Source organism: Oryctolagus cuniculus, chromosome 1 (assembly GCF_051225735.1).
Source record: "Oryctolagus cuniculus isolate XC-2025 breed Fujian yellow rabbit chromosome 1, ASM5122573v1, whole genome shotgun sequence".
Classification (NCBI taxonomy): domain Eukaryota; kingdom Metazoa; phylum Chordata; class Mammalia; order Lagomorpha; family Leporidae; genus Oryctolagus; species Oryctolagus cuniculus.
Window position 1 is genome coordinate 65200001 of NC_142867.1, and position 17039 is coordinate 65217039.

Sequence of the window (17039 nt, forward strand, 5' to 3'; positions counted from 1 at the left end):
ATCTATGTAATGAGGATGAGAGTTTTTTTATTTCTTTGAGTTCCAAACAGTAATTAAGATAGTATTTAACAACACTTAGCACAGACACTGGCACTTAGGAAACGTTCTGAATAGTGTTGATTGTTTTTAATAATTAATGAGGACCTTTTTGTCAGCTGGCAGGGTAGCTTTTCAGAGGATGTGGTGGCAAAGAGGCATTAAATGTCACTGTCATACCTACAGTGGATCAGTTCCCTGGGTCTGTGTTTTAAAATTTCAGGACTCCTTTTAAAGAGGCTGTTTTGAAAACCTGGCTGTGACAAGCCCAGGCTGCACCGGAGTGAGGCAGAAAGGCAGTGACATTTGCCGAGCACTGCTACCAGCAAGGCTCTGAGGAAGCTCCACGCAAACAGCTTGTGCTTAGTGGGTCAAAGCATCAACCGGGAGCCAGGCTGCCTGCCCTGTTCTCGTCCTCTGCTGCATTCCTTACTGTGTGACACTGGGCAGTCTCCTTACCCCTCTCTGTGCCTTGGTTTCCTCATCTGTAAAATGGGTTAATGAAAGAACCTGTCTAAAAAGGCTATCGTGAAAACGCCTTGAAAGCACTTAGAACCACATGCAGCTGTTGGCTGCTATTATTATTAATACAGTGGAAGCTTTCCCACAGAGATTTAGCAAGTGGCAAGGTCTGGATTTGAACCTGCTCTTTTTCCTCCAATTTTCAATTCTTCCAAGTGCTTCTCCACTAAGCGGTGATCTTCTAAACTGGAAGTATGATGGTGTCACTCCCCTGCTAAGACCCTTCCATGGCTCCCCACGCCCTTAGGATCATGATGCTGGGTGCACCACGGCCTGGGCTGGCCTCTCTTGCCTTCGCTCACACTTCGTGCCCCTCTTCTCCCTTCCAACTACACAGGCTTTACTTTTGTCTCTCTCCATTTCAGGACCTTGCATGTGCTCTCTAAAGCTTAGCTGACCCTTCCCCCTTCACCTGACCCCCACTTTTTCCTTCTGCATCATCTTGAATGTTACTTCTTTAGAGACTCATTTCATTGGGCTCCTTTGTTATTTACATAGGAGAAGTAAAAGGGATATGACTTGTCCTTCATATGTGCGTTCTTTACCTTTTAATCACTTGATTGTCACTGGTCTTTCCTAGTAGACTTCAAGCTTTTTAAGACAAGGATTGTGTCTGTCTTCACTAGTGGTCTGACCCTAAGGCCTGGTCTAGTACTGATATGCTGTAGGCACTGAATAAGTGTTTATTGATTAGGATTGAGTTCTTTCTAAAATGTTTATTTATTTATTTATTTATTTATTTATTGACAGGCAGAGTGGACAGTGAGAGAGAGAGAGAGAGGTCTTCCTTTTCTGTTGGTTCACCCCCCAATGGCCGTCGTGGCCAGTGCACTGCAGCCGGTGCACAGCGCTGATCCAAAGCCAGGAGCCAGGTGCTTCTCCTGGTCTCCCATGGGGTGCAGGGCCCAAGCACCTGGGCCATCCTCTGCTGCCTTCCCAGGCCACAGCAGAGAGCTGGACTAGAAGAGGAGCAACTGGGACAGAATCCGGCGCCCCAACCGGGACTAGAACCCGGTGTGCCAGCGCCACAGGCAGAGGATTAGCCTATTGAGCCATGGCGCCGGCCTATTGATTTATTTTTAATTTATTTGAAGCAGAGAGACAGATTGTTCACCTGTTGATTTCCTCCCCAAATGCCCACAACAGATGGCACACTAGGAGCCTGAACTCAATCCAGTTCTCCCACGTGGGTGACACTTGAACCCTCACCTACTGACTCCCAGAGTGCACACTGGCAGGAAGCTGGAATCAAGAGCAGAGCCAGGACTCAAACCCAGGCACTCTGCTGTGGGATCCAGGTGTCCCAAGCTGTGTCTTCACCACTGCACCAAATTCCTGCCACGTGGGTGGAGTTCTGACAGGCACAGGCGTGGTTCCCAGAACAGCAGAATGAATGATAGGTATGCTGCTTTATGCCTTTTTTCTGCTTCTTTGCTTCAAATAGCCCAGAGCACAGAAAGCTGTTTGTTTTTAGCAGCTCACTTCCTTGCGCTTGTGCTGATTGAGGTTTCCAGACTATTGTGTTGTTAGACATTCTTCTGCCCAGCTTTTCAGACATGAAATTCTCTCCTTCTGCTCTTCATTTCATCTTGATCTATTTTTCTCCTAGGAGTGGCGGTGGTGGAAGGGATGAACTGTGACCTTGTGTTGGAGTTGGGCTGGAGAGAGGTGTGCTGGCTTTTGTTCTGGAGAGGGTCTGCTTTGCTGCAGCTGCAGCTCACACAGGAGAGCGGGCAGAGCCCTCTCCTGCAAGTTCTTTAATCTGCCTGCACCCACCCCTCGCTGAGCAGCTGCCTGGGGAGATCAGGCAAGCTGACCCAGCTCCTGTGCTCTGTGGACTGTGAGACGAAATTTCTATTTTTTTTTAACCTACTTACAATTTTTAAAACTGAGGTCTAACTTTCACAAAGTGAAATCCACAGATTCTGAGTCCCCCAGAACTTTGTCCCTTCCCAGCTGATACTTCCCAGACATGACAGCCCTCATCACGTTAGGTTGACTCTAGAAATTCATTTGTTTCTTCTCTGTTTTTACTGTGTGATCATCCAAGTAATACTTATGGCAGAGTTTTGGAAAGTGCAGAAAATCACCTGTACTCCTGTCTTTTCAAGGCCTGTTGTACTTTGAGATGACCAGAGTATAACTAACAAATGCATATTCCCTTCCCATTTTTTTTTTTTTTAACATCGTAGTTGACACAAACTTCTGATCTTTTGACTTACCTGTGACTCGGCTTGTAACTGAAACTGCCTAAGAATTCCAGGGAGAGAGTTCCCGGCTCCTGCCTTCAGCTGGCCCAGCCCGGGCTGTTGCAGCCATTTGGGAAGTAAACCAGCAGATGGAAGATGTCTCCCTGCTTCACTCCCCAAATGGCCACAAAAGCCGGGCTGGGCCAGCTGAAGCAAGGAGCTTCATCAGTGCCTCCTGCCTGGGTGCAGGGGCCCAAGCATGTGGGCCATCTTCTGTTGCTTTCCCAGGTGCTTTAGCAGGGAGCTGGGTCAGAAGTGGAGCAGTCAGGACACACATTGGTGCTCATATGGGATGCTGGCCTCACAGGTGCGTCTTAACCCACTAGACCACAACGCCAGCCCAAATACATGTAAAAAAAAAAAAAAATTCATCCTGCTAGCTTGCAGGTGGGGGTAAGAGCGTATTTGGGACCACGGAGTCCACTCTAATAGGCTGTCTTCCTGCATCACCCCGCTGTATTGACTGTCCTGCACTGAACTGCCTGGGCTTAATCTTGGTGTAACCAAAGTGCCTGGTATTTTGGTTTTCTGTTGGTTCTCTTTGAAGGCTTCTCATGCCTCCTGCCCTGTGTAGCTACTTCTGTACCGGCTGGGGATGCTCTCCAGGCCAGTGCCTATGCTCATTCTTTACATCGCGGTAAGACTTTCCCTCACCAGGGAGGCCTTCCCTGAGCCTGCTGCTCTTTCTCCCTCATCCTCAGTCCTTGGCACACACCTATGAGTGCTTCTGTCTTTGTGTAGTACAGATGTTTGTGTATCTCCTTGTCTCTCCAAGGTGCTTCCTCTCGGTGAGCATCCTAAAGACTGCATATTGCCCACTGCAGTGCCTCTGATAGGAGAGGCTGTTAGTAGATGTTTGTTGGAGGGCTGAGTAAATAAGCAAATCAGTGCAATCTTGCCAAAATAAGTATGGAAGAGTAAAACCCAAAAAAAGTGAAAAGGCTGACCACGCCTAGTTCAGTCAGTCAGTCCTATCTGTGACATCTTACAATGCTTTTTACATTTAGGGGAAGCAACATTTTAGAGTGCTTTTTGATTTCCTGAAAGCTTTTACCTAGTTATTTTATTTGATCTTCCATAAGAAGCCTGTGATTGTGTCCTAGTTTTTTAAATTGGGAAATTATTATAATATTTGATTTGGAAGAAAATATCAAGAGCTTGTGCTGAAAAGTGGGAGGGGATATTAGAGTAGCTACATGAGAGAGATGGCAAAATCAGTGTCTACCAACTGCTTCCAGGAACAAGAGAGCTGACATTTGTGGATGCACCATGCCAGGAGAATCACTTATGTAATTTCAGTTAATCATTGCATCAGCACTATGAAGTATGTACAAAATTATTATTCTCATTTTAAAGCTAAAGAAGCTGGGGCAGACGCTGTGGCACAGCAGGTTAACACCCTGGCCTGAAGCGCTGGCATCCCATATGGGTGCCGGTTAGAGATCCAGCTGCTCCACTTCCAATCCAGATCTCTGCTATGGCCTGGGAAAGCAGTACAAGATGGCCCAAGTGCTTGGGCCCATGCACCTGCATGGGAGACCCGGAAGAAGCTCCTGGCTCCTGGATTTGGATCAGCGCAGCTTGGGCCGTTGTGACCAACTGGGGACTGAACCATCAGATGGAAAACCTCTCTCTCTCTCTCTGCCTCTCCTCTCTCTGTATGTAACTCTGACTTTCAAATAAATAAATAAATCTTTTTTTAAAAAAAGCTAAAGAAGCTTAAATAGCTAATTTGTCCAAATTCAAGTAGGTAATAAATAAATAAATGATGGAGCCAATATTTAAATCCAAGAGTGTACTGTTTCTAATCTATTTTCTATTACATTAAACTTACCTTTGTAGACTTTATCTGTAGAGGGCCTTGCCCCTCACTATTAAGTGATGAAACTTTGTGAGGCTTGAAAATTCAGTCCTACCATCATTATTAATATTTCATATTTTCAGTTTGATGGACTCTTTGATAAGATGAACCTGACACTAATTCTTTTTAAAGATTTATTTATTTAATTGAAAGGCAGAGTTACAGAGAGGCAGAGGCAGAAGCACAGAGAGAGAGAGAGAGAGAGAGAGAGAGGTCTTCTATCCACTGGTTCACTACCCAGGTGGCTGCAACAACCAGAGCTGCACCAATCTGAAGCCAGGAGCCAGGAGCTTCCTCTGGGTCTCTCACGTGGGTGCAGGGGCCCAAGGACTTAGGCCATCCTCTGCTGCCTTCCTAGGTCACAGGAGAGAGCCAGATTGGAAGTAGAGCAACCAGGACTCAAACTGGCACCCATATGGGAGTCTAGTACTGCTGGTGGCAGCTTTACCTGCTATGCCACAGTGCCAGCCCCTACACTAATATTATATTTCTGTGTAGCTTTAGTCCAGTCCTGTCTCATCTCTACACCCAGTCCTCACTGTTATCTATTGATACAGTCCCAGGTTCTAATCCCATTCACACGTGAAGAAACTGAGGCCAGGAAGGGAAGTGATTTACTGAAGTGAATGCTGCTAGTAAGTGGCAGGACGACATTGACTCCGAGGCCGGTGTTCTGTCCCCTGCTGCATGTGGACCTGCCAAAGCTGACTGGCATGAACACGGACTCTGCAACAGTGACTCTCAGCCCAGGAGAGGCTGCCCATCGACATTTACTCATGTCTGGAGAAAATCTGACTTATGACTTATATATACTGTTGTCATCCAGTGGATACAGATAATGATATATAGGCCAGCCCCAGAACAAAGAAATACCTGGTTTACAATTTTTTTTTTTAATTTTTTGACAGGCAGAGTGGACAGTGAGAGAGAGAGACAGAGAGAAAGGTCTTCCTTTGCCGTTGATTCACCCTCCAATGGCCGCCGCGGCCTGCGCGCTGCGGCCGGCGCACTGCACTGATCCGATGGCAGGAGCCAGGTGCTTCTCCTGGTCTCCCATGAGGTGCAGGACCCAAGGACTTGGGCCATCCTCCACTGCACTCCCTGGCCACAGCAGAGGGCTGGCCTGGAAGAGGGGCAACGGGGACAGAATCCGGCGCCCCGACCGGGACTAGAACCCGGTGTGCCGGCGCCGCTAGGCGGAGGATTAGCCTAGTGAGCCGCGGCGCCGGCCTGGTTTACAATTTCATTAGTGCTGAGGTCACGAAATTCCGTTCTAGAACCCTGGGTTTCATGCCTTATTTCTCCAGGACAGAAGCAGCACAAGGCAGGCCTCCCAGGCGTACCCAGTGAGCGCTCCATTCTCTCAGAAATGGATGTTCTTCAGTAGCAGCAAATGGTTTTGAATCACCATGCTGCATTCTGAGCATTGTGTTAAGCATGGCTGGGGACACACAGGCATTAAGCATGGCCTGGTCCATAGGGAGTCTAGGACGTCAGGAGAAGGGAGAGGGGGTCTGGTTACTTTGTTCCTGGCAGCAAGTAAGCATCCCTAGATTCCAGGAGCTGCTGCACGCGGCAGCCGCTGTACTCACGCACTGCCACGTTGGAGTGGGGCTGCTGACTCCAGTGAACCCTCTGAATAGCTGATTTTCCTTCCCACAGTTACGCGATGCCCACCAAAACCATGGAGGTGTTGCAGCTGCAGGATCAAGGCACCAAAATGTTCGTGGACTCAGTCCTTACCACACATGAGCGAGTGGTTCAGGTAGGCAGCCTGGGAGAACTGAAATCTATTTGCCTCTCCTGGGTTTTCTGTCTGCTTTTTCCCCTTCTGCCATACCCTTTTCTTCCTTTCTCCTGCCCTTGGAATAATGTTCTCAGGATTCAGTTTTTGACCTCTCCATCCTTGCTTTTATAATGCCTTGCTCTGGAGCAAATTCCTTCATTCCTCTGGTCTCAGCACCATTATATACATAACCCCCAGATGTGGGTATTGCCAGTCCTTCGAGCCTAATACCTGGTCATCTGCTGGACTTCAGCACTTGATGCCCCACAGATGCAGGGGTCCAAGCACTTGGGCCATCTTCCACTGCTTTCCCAGGCCATCAGCAAGGAGCTGGATAGGATGAGGAACAGCCAGGACTCAAACCAGCGCCCATATGGGATATCGGCACTGCAAGCAAAGGCTTAACCTACTATTCCACAGTGCCGGCCCTCTTTTTTTATCTTTAAGATTTATTTATTTATTTGGAAGCAGCTGGGGCTGGGCCAAGCCAGGAATTCTATCCTGGTCTCTCACATGGGTAGCAGTGGCCAAGTACTTGGGCCATAATTTGCTGCTTTCCCAGGCACATTAGCAAGAAGCTGGATCATAAGTAGAGTGGCAGAGACCTAATCTAGCCCTCCAATATAGGATGCTGGCGTCACAAGCAGTGACTTAACCAGCTGTGTCACTATATCCCACATCTGGTTTCTTTAGCATAATGTTTTCAAAATCCATCCATGTTATAGCATGCATCAATACTTAATTATTTTTTATTGCCAAATAATATTCCATTGTATAGGCATCCCCCCCTTTTGATCCATTCAAGAAACATATCACAAGGTAATTAGAAGAATAAGGTAGTAACACCTTAAATTTAAGTATGCTAAGTTAAAAAACTGAAGTACTTAAAATCTTTGATTCTTTAATATTACCAGGCATGTATTATTATTTGTGATACTTTTTATGACAGATCTGACATGCCACTGAGGCCCATAGGGTAAAGTCTGAACTGCAGATTAGCAGTCAGGTGAACTGTAGGTTAGCAGTTCCTGGCTCCTGCTTTTCCTCTTCACATCCCATTCACTCCAGGCATACATGAGCTGGTTTTAATTCTCTAACATTGTTATGCCTCCTCATTTTATTATTAAAAAAAAAATTATTGGGGCCAGTGCTGTGGTATAGCAGGTGAAGCTGCCGCCTGTAATGCTGGCATCCCATATGGGCACCGGTTCGAGTCGCGGCTGCTCCACTTCTGATCCATCTCTCTGCTGTGGCCTGAAAAAGCAGTAGAAGATGGCCCAAGTCCTTGGGCCCCTGCACCCGCATGGGAGACCCAGAGGAAGCTCCTGGCTCTTGGCTTCAGATTGGTGCAGCTCCAGCCGTGTGGCCAATTGGGGAGTGAACCAGCAGATGGAAGACCTCTCTTCCTCTCTCTCTCTGTGCCTCTCCTCTCTCTGTGTAACTCTGACTTTCAAATAAATAAATAAATCTTAAAAAAAATTTATTTACTTGAAAGGCAGAGAGAGAGAGAGAGAGGAAAAAATGGAGAGAGATCTTCCATCTGCTGGTTCACTCCCCAAATGCCCACAATGTTGGGGTTGGACCAGGCTGAAGCCAGGACCTAGGAACCCCATCAGGGTCTCCCATGTGGGTGCAGGAGCCCACATACTTGAGCCATCATCTGCTTCCTCTCAGGTGCATCAGCAGGAAACTGATTGGAAGGAACCTGAACCAGGGACTCCAGTTTGGGATATAGGCATCCTAATGGTGGCTTAACCCACTACACCAAAATACTCACTCTCCCCTTCTCCCATTTTATTGAACTGTTTTCTCTGCCTGAAAACTTTCCACATTATATTGACTTCTTCCAGTTTAATCCAGTTTTTCTCCAAGATTCCACCCAGATGTCACCTCCTCTAGAAGTTTTATTTGACCTTAGCTGAACTGTGTAGGTATTTTTCTTGCAGGTCCTTGAATCCTCCTGCACCCCCATCTACCACATATTTGGGTCTCTCAGGACAGGATCTGACAGCAGTCAGGTCTTGGTCTATGTGGATAAGCACTGAGATGAATCAGAAAATCAGCCTGGGCTTGATAACCTCTTGGTCCAGTTATGACCTCCATTGCCTACAGGAGCAGATACTGGCAGTGGCCATCTCTACGATCAAATGGCAAAGGAAATCCTGCAAAGGCCAGGCTCAGAATCAGCTCCGGGTGTTCCTCGTCCACCCTTGGGCCCTCCTGGTCTGCACACTGGAGCTGACCAGCATTTGAGTTCGTGCCAAGTCCGCCTGATCACCTGGCTTTCAGTGCAATTCTTCTTTGATTTTGCAGATCAGCGGTTTGAGTGCTACGTTTGCAGAGATTTTCTTGGAAATAATCCAGAGTAATCTTCCTGAAGGAGTCAGACTGTCAGTGAGGGAGGTAGGTGCTAGCTTGGAAAGTGGCCCCCTGGTGGCCTCCTTGTGCTCAAAATTAGGGTAAGAACATCTGGACTGCGGCTTTGGTCACAACAGAAATGTGGATAATTAAGGCCACACAATGATCAGGAAAGGTGTGCAGGCTGCTGGAGCCGTGGTCAACATTCTGGCTCCGCCAAGGCCTCAGAGCTACCGCTCTGTAGACATCAGGGGCTGTGCACTGTCACGGCGTCCTGGTGTCAGCGGTGAGCCCATGGCACTCCCAGATTCTCCCCTTTCAGGCAGTTGTGTAGCACAGAGAACCTGGTTTAAGATTATGTACACAAACACCAAAGTGTCCTTCAAGGCCTGCCGGTAGCCTGACTGGGCACGCTCAGGAAGGATGTTTGGTCAGGCATGGAAAACTGGTGGAACGCCGAGAACTTCACGTCACGTGCTGGTGTGCGGGGCGCTTGCCCAGATGACCCTTCCTGTGACCCAGATCCTTGCGGTCATCTCAGCGGGGCGTCCTGCTTCACGCAGCTCCCCTGTGCCCAGGGCACGTTTAGTGTCCCACAGGTCTGCACGCAGGGAGAGAGCGTGCTGAGCAGGTGGACTTAATATTCCAGTCACAGAAAAGCGCCTATCAGAAGGGTAATTTTGACATTCTCTCTTTCTCTTAAATGCCGCTGGTGTAGTATTTACAACATTTTTACATCAGTTACTTATATGTCTGCCTCAAGGGTTATTAAGTCTGATTCAACTTTGAATCCCTGGGACCTAATACAAGTCTGGCACACAGCAGGTGCTCAGTAAGTCTAGGCCGTATCATTCTCCACAGAGCCGGCTGATGGGCCCTCTTTCAGTGTTGTGCGTGTCTGGGTAATGAAAAGCCCTGCAGTACTTCCTCCTGATTTTCCTCTCTCTCCAGCACACCGAAGAAGACTTCAAAGGACGGTTCAAAGCCCGGCCTGAACTGGAAGAACTATTGGCCAAACTGAACTAGCGCACATGCATTCATGCCAGCGCTGGTGAGAGCGAGTGCCACGGAGAGGACCTTCCTGAGTGTCAGAGCTAAGCAGGAGAACCTAATCCTAGACTTCATAACTTCTGGTTCCCGTAGCCAGGAATGCCTGCTCTCCCGTGGCTGTGCTTGCCACTTCTCGCCCCATCTCCCATGTCTTCCATTTAATAAAAATCTGTCATCACGGTGCTGTAGTTGCTGGTGTATTGGGGTGGGTGCAGCCTGTCCTGTGCTGTCCTGCACCGTCTGTGGGAGATTCTGTTTCTCTCTGCTGGTGCTTTAGCACAGAAGCACGTTCTCCTTTCCTGTGTCTTCAGAGCGAACTCACGGTTTAATCACTGTACCCTGGAGTCCTGATGGGAAGCAGGTGATCATAAGCGGATTCTCTCTGCGTAGAAGCCACTGCGAGAGATTTTGGATTCATAAGTGAAAACACTCCAGGTGGAATCAGGGTCTGTCCATGAGGGAATCAGGGTGCTTTGGGGGGTAGTGAATGACTTCTAAGTATTTGAGTCAAGGTTAAAGAGTTTGCCAGGAACTAATTTAAGCAAAGAATTGAAGTTGATCGTGGTCAGGGGTCAGCAAATGGCCCATGAACCAAATTCCAACCACTGCCTGGTCTTTTTGAGGTAAAATTCATAGACAAAAAAAATGTAAAGGAAGTCCCTACAGAGAGACTATCCTGATTTTAGAGAGGAGAAAACAGGTTTAATGAGGGTCTGGAATGTGCCGATGATGCTGGTGCAGGGCCCCCTCTCTGAGGACTGCCAGCCCTGGCGACTTCTACCATTGCCACTGTTCTGAGAATCAGTACATCCATACCCTTGTGCAAAACCACTGTTCCTTAATGGGGTGGGCCCTGGGCTAGGAACACATTCATTGCAGTCCTCCTGCCTGTCTTTCAGGGTGGTGTGCATCTGTGCACGTGGACAGGGACCCGCATGAGGGTCTGCAGGAGTGCATGGGAGTCTCTGCTATGTGTATGTGAATGTTTTTGTATCTAACATTTATCAAGCTCTTGTTAGGCCATGTACTTCATGTGGATTTTCTTGGAGGTTTTGGTGTTATCCATTTTACAGATGAAGAAACTGAGGTCCCTGGGTCACACAGCCTGTAAGAGGCACACTTTTTTCTTCTGTACCTGTTTTTCTGAAATACCCCTACCCAGGGGGAGCATTGCGTTGTTTCTCTGAAGCTTATCAGCATCAGTCTTGCTGTTATTTTGGTGTTTTGCTTGGTCTCCAAAGGTAACTAGAGGATCTGAGTCCTTCACAAGGTTTAAGAGTAAAGGAGGAGGCCCAGCCCTGTGGCGTGATGGGCTAAGCCTCCTCCTGCGGTGCCAGCATTCCACATGGGCGCTGGTTCTAGTCCCAGCTGCCCCTCTTCCAATCCAGCTCTCTGCTATGGCCTGGGAAAGCAGTGGAAGATAGCCCAAGTTCTTGGGCCCCTGCACCCACGTAGGAGACCCGGAAGAAGCTCCTGGCTCCTGGCTTCAGATTGGCGCAGCTCTGGCTGCTGCAGCCATCTGGGGAGTAAACCATTGGATGGACCGCTCTCCCTCTACCTATGTATGCCTCTCTGTAACTCTGCCTTTCCAATAAATAAGTAAATCTTAAAAAAAAAAAAAAAAGTAAAGGAAGGCTGTTGAGATAGTGAGTGTCCTCAATTAAAAAGGCTTTTCTGAATTAAAATGGAGGGTTCCGCAGCTCAGGACTTCCAGGTGACCCCACTGGTGGACGTTCCAGGTGAGAACTGATATCTGGCTGTGCAGTTGCTCATTGCTGAGTCTGCTTGGGGAAGATAAAAGAGCAGCAGCTAATGGATGAGTGTAAAGCTGGGGGACTGGTCACCATAATGTGAAGATACGCAGTGAATACATCCGTGGATACGCACACCTGAGTATATTGCCCCTTATCACAAGGGCAATGGGCACTGTCATGGGGACCCTTGTAAGAACCTGGAAAACACACAAGTCTTTTCTTCTTTTCCTTGTTAGTGCTATGTGGAAGGAGGACTCAGGATTTCATAAACTGACAAGATACTGCAGCTGAAGGACCTTAGTAGCCAGGCAGCCTGACCTTCTCTGTTAGCAGGTGCAGGGTAGGAGCCCAGAGAGGACGGAGCTCTGTCCTTGGTCACGGGGCATCTCACTGGCAGAGCAGCAGCAGGATTCAGAGTTCCTGGTTCCTAGTCTGTCTGGAATGAGTCAGGTTTATCTCTCCAACAGGAAGCAGCCGTGTTCCTTCGCTGGCCAAGTGGATGATTTATCCTCTCCCCAGAGTCAGAGGGCTTCTGGTGCTCACGATTACTCTGCAGTGCCTCCTAATGCCCTGTGCTGGTAAGAGGGACAGGAACCATTCTCCTCGCTGGAGCCTCAGTTGTAAAACGATTAGGGGGGCCGGCGCTGTGGCGGAGCAGGTAAAGCTGCAGCCTGCAGTGCCAGCATCCCATATGGGCACCGGTTCGAGTCCCGGCTGCTCTACTTCCGATCCTGCTCTCTGCTATGGCCTGGGAAAGCAGTGGAAGATGGCCCAAGTCCTTGGGCCCCTGCACCCACGTGGGAGACCTGGAAGAGGCTCCTGGCTCCTGGCTTCAGATGGGTGCAGCTCCGGCTGCTGCAGCCATCTGGGGAGTGAACCAGCAGATGGAAGACCTCTCTCTCTGCCTCTGCCTCTCTGCAATTCTGCTTTCAAATAAATAAGTAAATCTTAAAAACAATAAAACAATTAGGACTTCATTTGATTCTGGGTGAGACCTCACAGAGGGAAATGGGCTTTCTTGGGCTCACGTGGCAATGAAATCAAATGGAACAAAAGTCTCCAAGGTTCTCTGAAGTAGCTTACTGTAAGGAAAAGAGGCAGACAGACCTGTATTGTGCCTGGCTTCAGAGTTATTTTACACTCACTGAACCTTAGTTTTATGATCTGTAAAATTAGGACAATCCCTTTTGAGGAGTTGGAGATGGAGATGATACAAGTATATATATGAATACCTACGGGCTAGCAAGTGGTCAGTGAAGGCCAGAGTGCCTTCCCTTCTAAACGTTTTCAGCACACTTATTTTTTTTTTAAATTTCTTTATTTATGTGAAACTCAGAGTTACACAGAGATAGAAGGAGAGGTAGAGAGAGAGAGAGAGGTCTTCCATCCACTGGTTCACTCCCCAGATGGCCGTGGATTGACTCTGACCTGGAGAAGGAAGTGAAAGCTGGGCATTCGAGCCATTCCCCGTCTCTAGCATGTGAAGTTTTCCTAAGGAAGGAAAGCTCTCTGAAGATGCACTGGATGTGTCTGCAACTGGAAAGACACTGTCGACATAGGTGACCAAAATATCTTGTCCTTGCTTTTTTTTTTTTTTTTTCTTTTTTGACAGAGTGGACAGTGAGAGAGAGAGACAGAAAGGTCTTCCTTTGCCGTTGGTTCACCCTCCAATGGCCGCCGCGGCCGGCGCACCGCGCTGATCCGATGGCAGGAGCCAGGTACTTCTCCTGGTCTCCCATGGAGTGCAGGGCCCAAGCACTTGGGCCATCCTCCACTGCACTCCCTGGCCACAGCAGAGAGCTGGCCTGGAAGAGGGGCAACCGGGACAGAATCCGGCGCCCCAACTGGGACTAGACCCCGGCGTGCCGGCGCCGCAAGGCGGAGGATTAGCCTAGTGAGCCGCGGCGCCAGCCGTCCTTGTTTTTATTTTAAGTTAGAGAGAGAGAGAGGGAGACAGAGAAATCTTCCATCAGCTGGTTCACTCCCCAGATCTCTGCAACAGCTGGAGAAGCCAGGAACTCAATCCAAGTCTCTCATGCGGATGGCAGGGAACCAAGTACTTGAGCCATCACTGCTGCCCCCCAGGGTGCACATCAGCAAGAAGCTAAATGTGGGAGCCGAGCCAGAACTCTAGAGCACAGGCACTCTACCAACAGGAAGCAGGCATTGCAAGCCGCACCTTCATCACCACACCAAAGGCCCACCCCTTGTGTCTGTTTAATTCTGTACTTAGATTGTTGTGATTAAAAAAAAAATTAAAAGGCCGAATGAAAGGGGACACACACTATATACTATATATATAGTGTGTGTGTGTGTGTGTGTGTGTGTATTTAATCTACTAGTTCACTCCCCAGATGCCCACAACAGCCAGCACTGGGCCAGGAACTCCATGCAGGTCACCCATGTGGGTAGAAGGGTCTCTAATACTTGGGCTGCCTCCCAGGCGCACTAGCAGGAAGCAGGGTTGGAAGTGCTAAGGCAGGACTCGCACTGGCACCCTGATAGGGGAAGCAGGTGTTCCAGGCAGTGGCTTAACCACTGTGCCACAACACCCCCCTCTGATCTTTGCCATGTTCTTATCTTCAAATGTCTGATCTCCTTGCCCTGAATCTGAAATAAATCTGAAATGATTTATTCAGCTGTCATAATCACCCTTCCCCTGCCCCGAATAACATTCATTCTTAGACATTTCTGCTCATTTCAGAGAATCAGCTCATCATTTAGATAGAATGCCCAGGCTCTTGAGAGTGCAAACCCTTCAAAAGACAGCGGCTTAGAAAGGAAGGAGCCCTCACTTCCTCTGCCTGCTATAAGTCCTTGCTGGAGCAGAGGAGGGAGCCCCAGCATTCTCTAGAGGGCATGTGTAAAGTTTCAACATGGACCAGCGCCAGTTCTCTTTGGATTTCTAACATCAGCAGCAAAAGGACTTAGCCTGCAACTTTCCCAACATGATGGAAAGAATATCTTTTTTTTTTAAGACAGGATTTCTTTTGTTGTGTTTTTTAATTTGAAAAGCAGAGTTAAAAACAGAGAGAGAAGTCTTCCATCTGCTGGTTCACTCCCCAAATGGCCGCAATGGCCTGAGCTGGTCCTATCTGAAGCCAGGAGCCTGGAGCTTCCAGGTCTCTCATGCAGATGCGGGGGCCCAAGCACTTGGGTCATCTGCTGCTGCTGCTTTCCCAGGCCACAGCAGAGCTGGATTGGAAGTGGAGCAGCCGGGACTCGAACTGGTACCCATATGGGATGCCGGTGCTGCAACAGATGCTTAACCTACTACGCCACAGCGTCGGCCCCAAGAGTATCTTCCTCACGCAGTAAACCTCTTTATGGTGCACCTTTGTACTGAGCATCTGCCCAAGGCCCTGCCAAACACCTTGCAGGGAAGAGCTACATCCCGAGGCCGCCACTCGGCCCTGGCACCAAGCCTCTCTGCAGAGCACTGCTGAGCTGCCAGAGGCAGGGGAAGGTTTCTGGGGACAGGTGTGGGCCACCAGAAACGCCAGCTCCATGACTGGTGGCAGAACTGAGACTAAAGAAAAACCTACTAGTCTAGCTTGCACTGGCTACTTTCCTTTCTGTCAAAGCTGCGGCAAGGAGAGCAGGATTTACGGAGCCAGGTGGTTACTCTGGGTGAGTTAGGCACTGTCATGGGCTCAGGACGCCAGCAAGAAAGCACCGAGCACAGAACAGCCTGGGCGTTAGAGCCAGAAACACTGAGTCAGCTGCCCCGTCGGACCCACATTCCCTCTGCCACACGGGGAAGGAGGGCAGCACTGCGGGGGTCCCATTAGATGACCCACTCCACCAGTCTCCCACGGGCACTGACGACAGCAGCGAAGGGCTACACAAAGCTGTCCTCAGGCCAGATGCGGTTTCTAAGCTCATCACCAATGTAGACTCATTCTTGGAAAAGCCTTGGGAGGGAGGTCTACACTGGTTAGTCCCGAGCCTGGGAGTTCCCATCTGCGCATTTGGACAGATGAAAATATGGATCCTGGAACTTTAAATAAGCTGTGTGAAGTCACATGGCTAGCTAGTGTCCTGAATGAGATTTCAAGGCAGCCTGTCATAGGCTTGGGACATAGCTCTGGAACTGGACTGAGTCAAATGATCTATAAATATTAGGTGATAACACTGCAATCAATGGGGACACTTTTATTATTTGTGATTTCCTTATTCTCTTACTAGGCCTACAAATTAGGAATTATGCCCATTTCCTTGAGGAAACTGGTTGGGTAACACAACCCTCATGTTCCGTTCTCGGACCCACCCAGGGCTGGCCCCATGTAGGAACAGGAGTCCTCCAAAATGTGCTTGCTCTGCTTGGCTGATTTGTAAGCTGTTCCTCCCACTAAGGAGGCCCTTTCATCCTCTCTCTGGTGGTATCACCCATCCTCTCCCATGACCTGTTGCTTTTAACTGCACAAATTAATACAAATGGCACCTAATTTACAATGGCTTAGCTTATAGTGTTTCTACTTAGTGATGGTGTGAAAGCGTCCAGGAGAAACCATACTCTGATTTTCAAAATTTATATATCTGAAAGAGAGAGAGAGAGAGGAATTTCCCAAACTATCTGCTGTTTCACTCCCTAAATGCTTCTAACACCCAGGGTTGGGCCAAGCCAAAGCTAGGAGCCAAGAACTCTATCTGAATCTCTCACGTGGATGGTAGGGACTTGAGTATTTGAGCCATCACCCGCTGCCTCCCAGGGTGCTCATTAACAAGAAGTTGGAATGGGAAGTGGATCTGGGACTGGAATTCAGGTGCTCCTGTATGAGATGTGGACTTTCTACATGGCGTCCTAACCACTATGACAAACTCCTGCCCTTCCCCTCATATTTTAATTTTGACCTTTTCTGGGGCTAGTGACATGCTGGACAGCAGCAGCAAGCTTCAGCTCTGTCAGCCACATGGTCTTGGGAGTAAATGACTGATTCTTGGGGCCCACACTGTGGTGCAGTGGGTTAAGCCATGGCCCACGGCACTGGCATTCTGTATGGTCACTAGTTCAAGTCCTGGCTTCTCCACTTCTGATCCAGCTCCCTGCTAATGCGTCTAAGAGCAGTAGAGGATAGCCCGAGTCCTTGGGCTCCTGCACCCACGTGGGAGACCCAGAAGAAGCTCCTGGCTCAAGGCTTCTGCCTCACCCAGACCCAATCATTGCGGCCATTTGGGGAGTGTAACTCTGCCTTTCAAAATGATGAATAAATCTTTCAAAAACATTTTAAAAAATAACTGATTCTCTGCAGTATGCTATTGCTAAGCTATGATGTTTGGTCAGGTATATCAAATCCATTTTTAACATATTTTCAACTTAGAATGGGTTTGTGAGGATGTAACCCTATCAAAAACCAAGTAACATCTGTACATAAACATTCCTATTGTAAAAGACTTGAATAAGCCAACATGTAATTATTTAT

At 48.5% G+C, this 17039-nt stretch overlaps 1 protein-coding gene across 1 annotated transcript in view; it reads left to right on the plus strand.

Moving 5' to 3' along the window:
* Nucleotides 1-10043, plus strand: part of MRPL48 (mitochondrial ribosomal protein L48) — an 85297-nt gene extending 75254 nt beyond the window's left edge. Inside the window, exons 7-9 of the mRNA XM_089305770.1 lie at nucleotides 6331-6433; nucleotides 8768-8857; nucleotides 9764-10043. Coding sequence (XP_089161896.1) covers nucleotides 6331-6433; nucleotides 8768-8857; nucleotides 9764-9838 — 268 coding nt within the window. The 3' untranslated portion in view covers nucleotides 9839-10043. The remainder of the gene's footprint in view (nucleotides 1-6330; nucleotides 6434-8767; nucleotides 8858-9763) is intronic.
* The last annotated feature ends 6996 nt before the right edge of the window (nucleotides 10044-17039 follow it).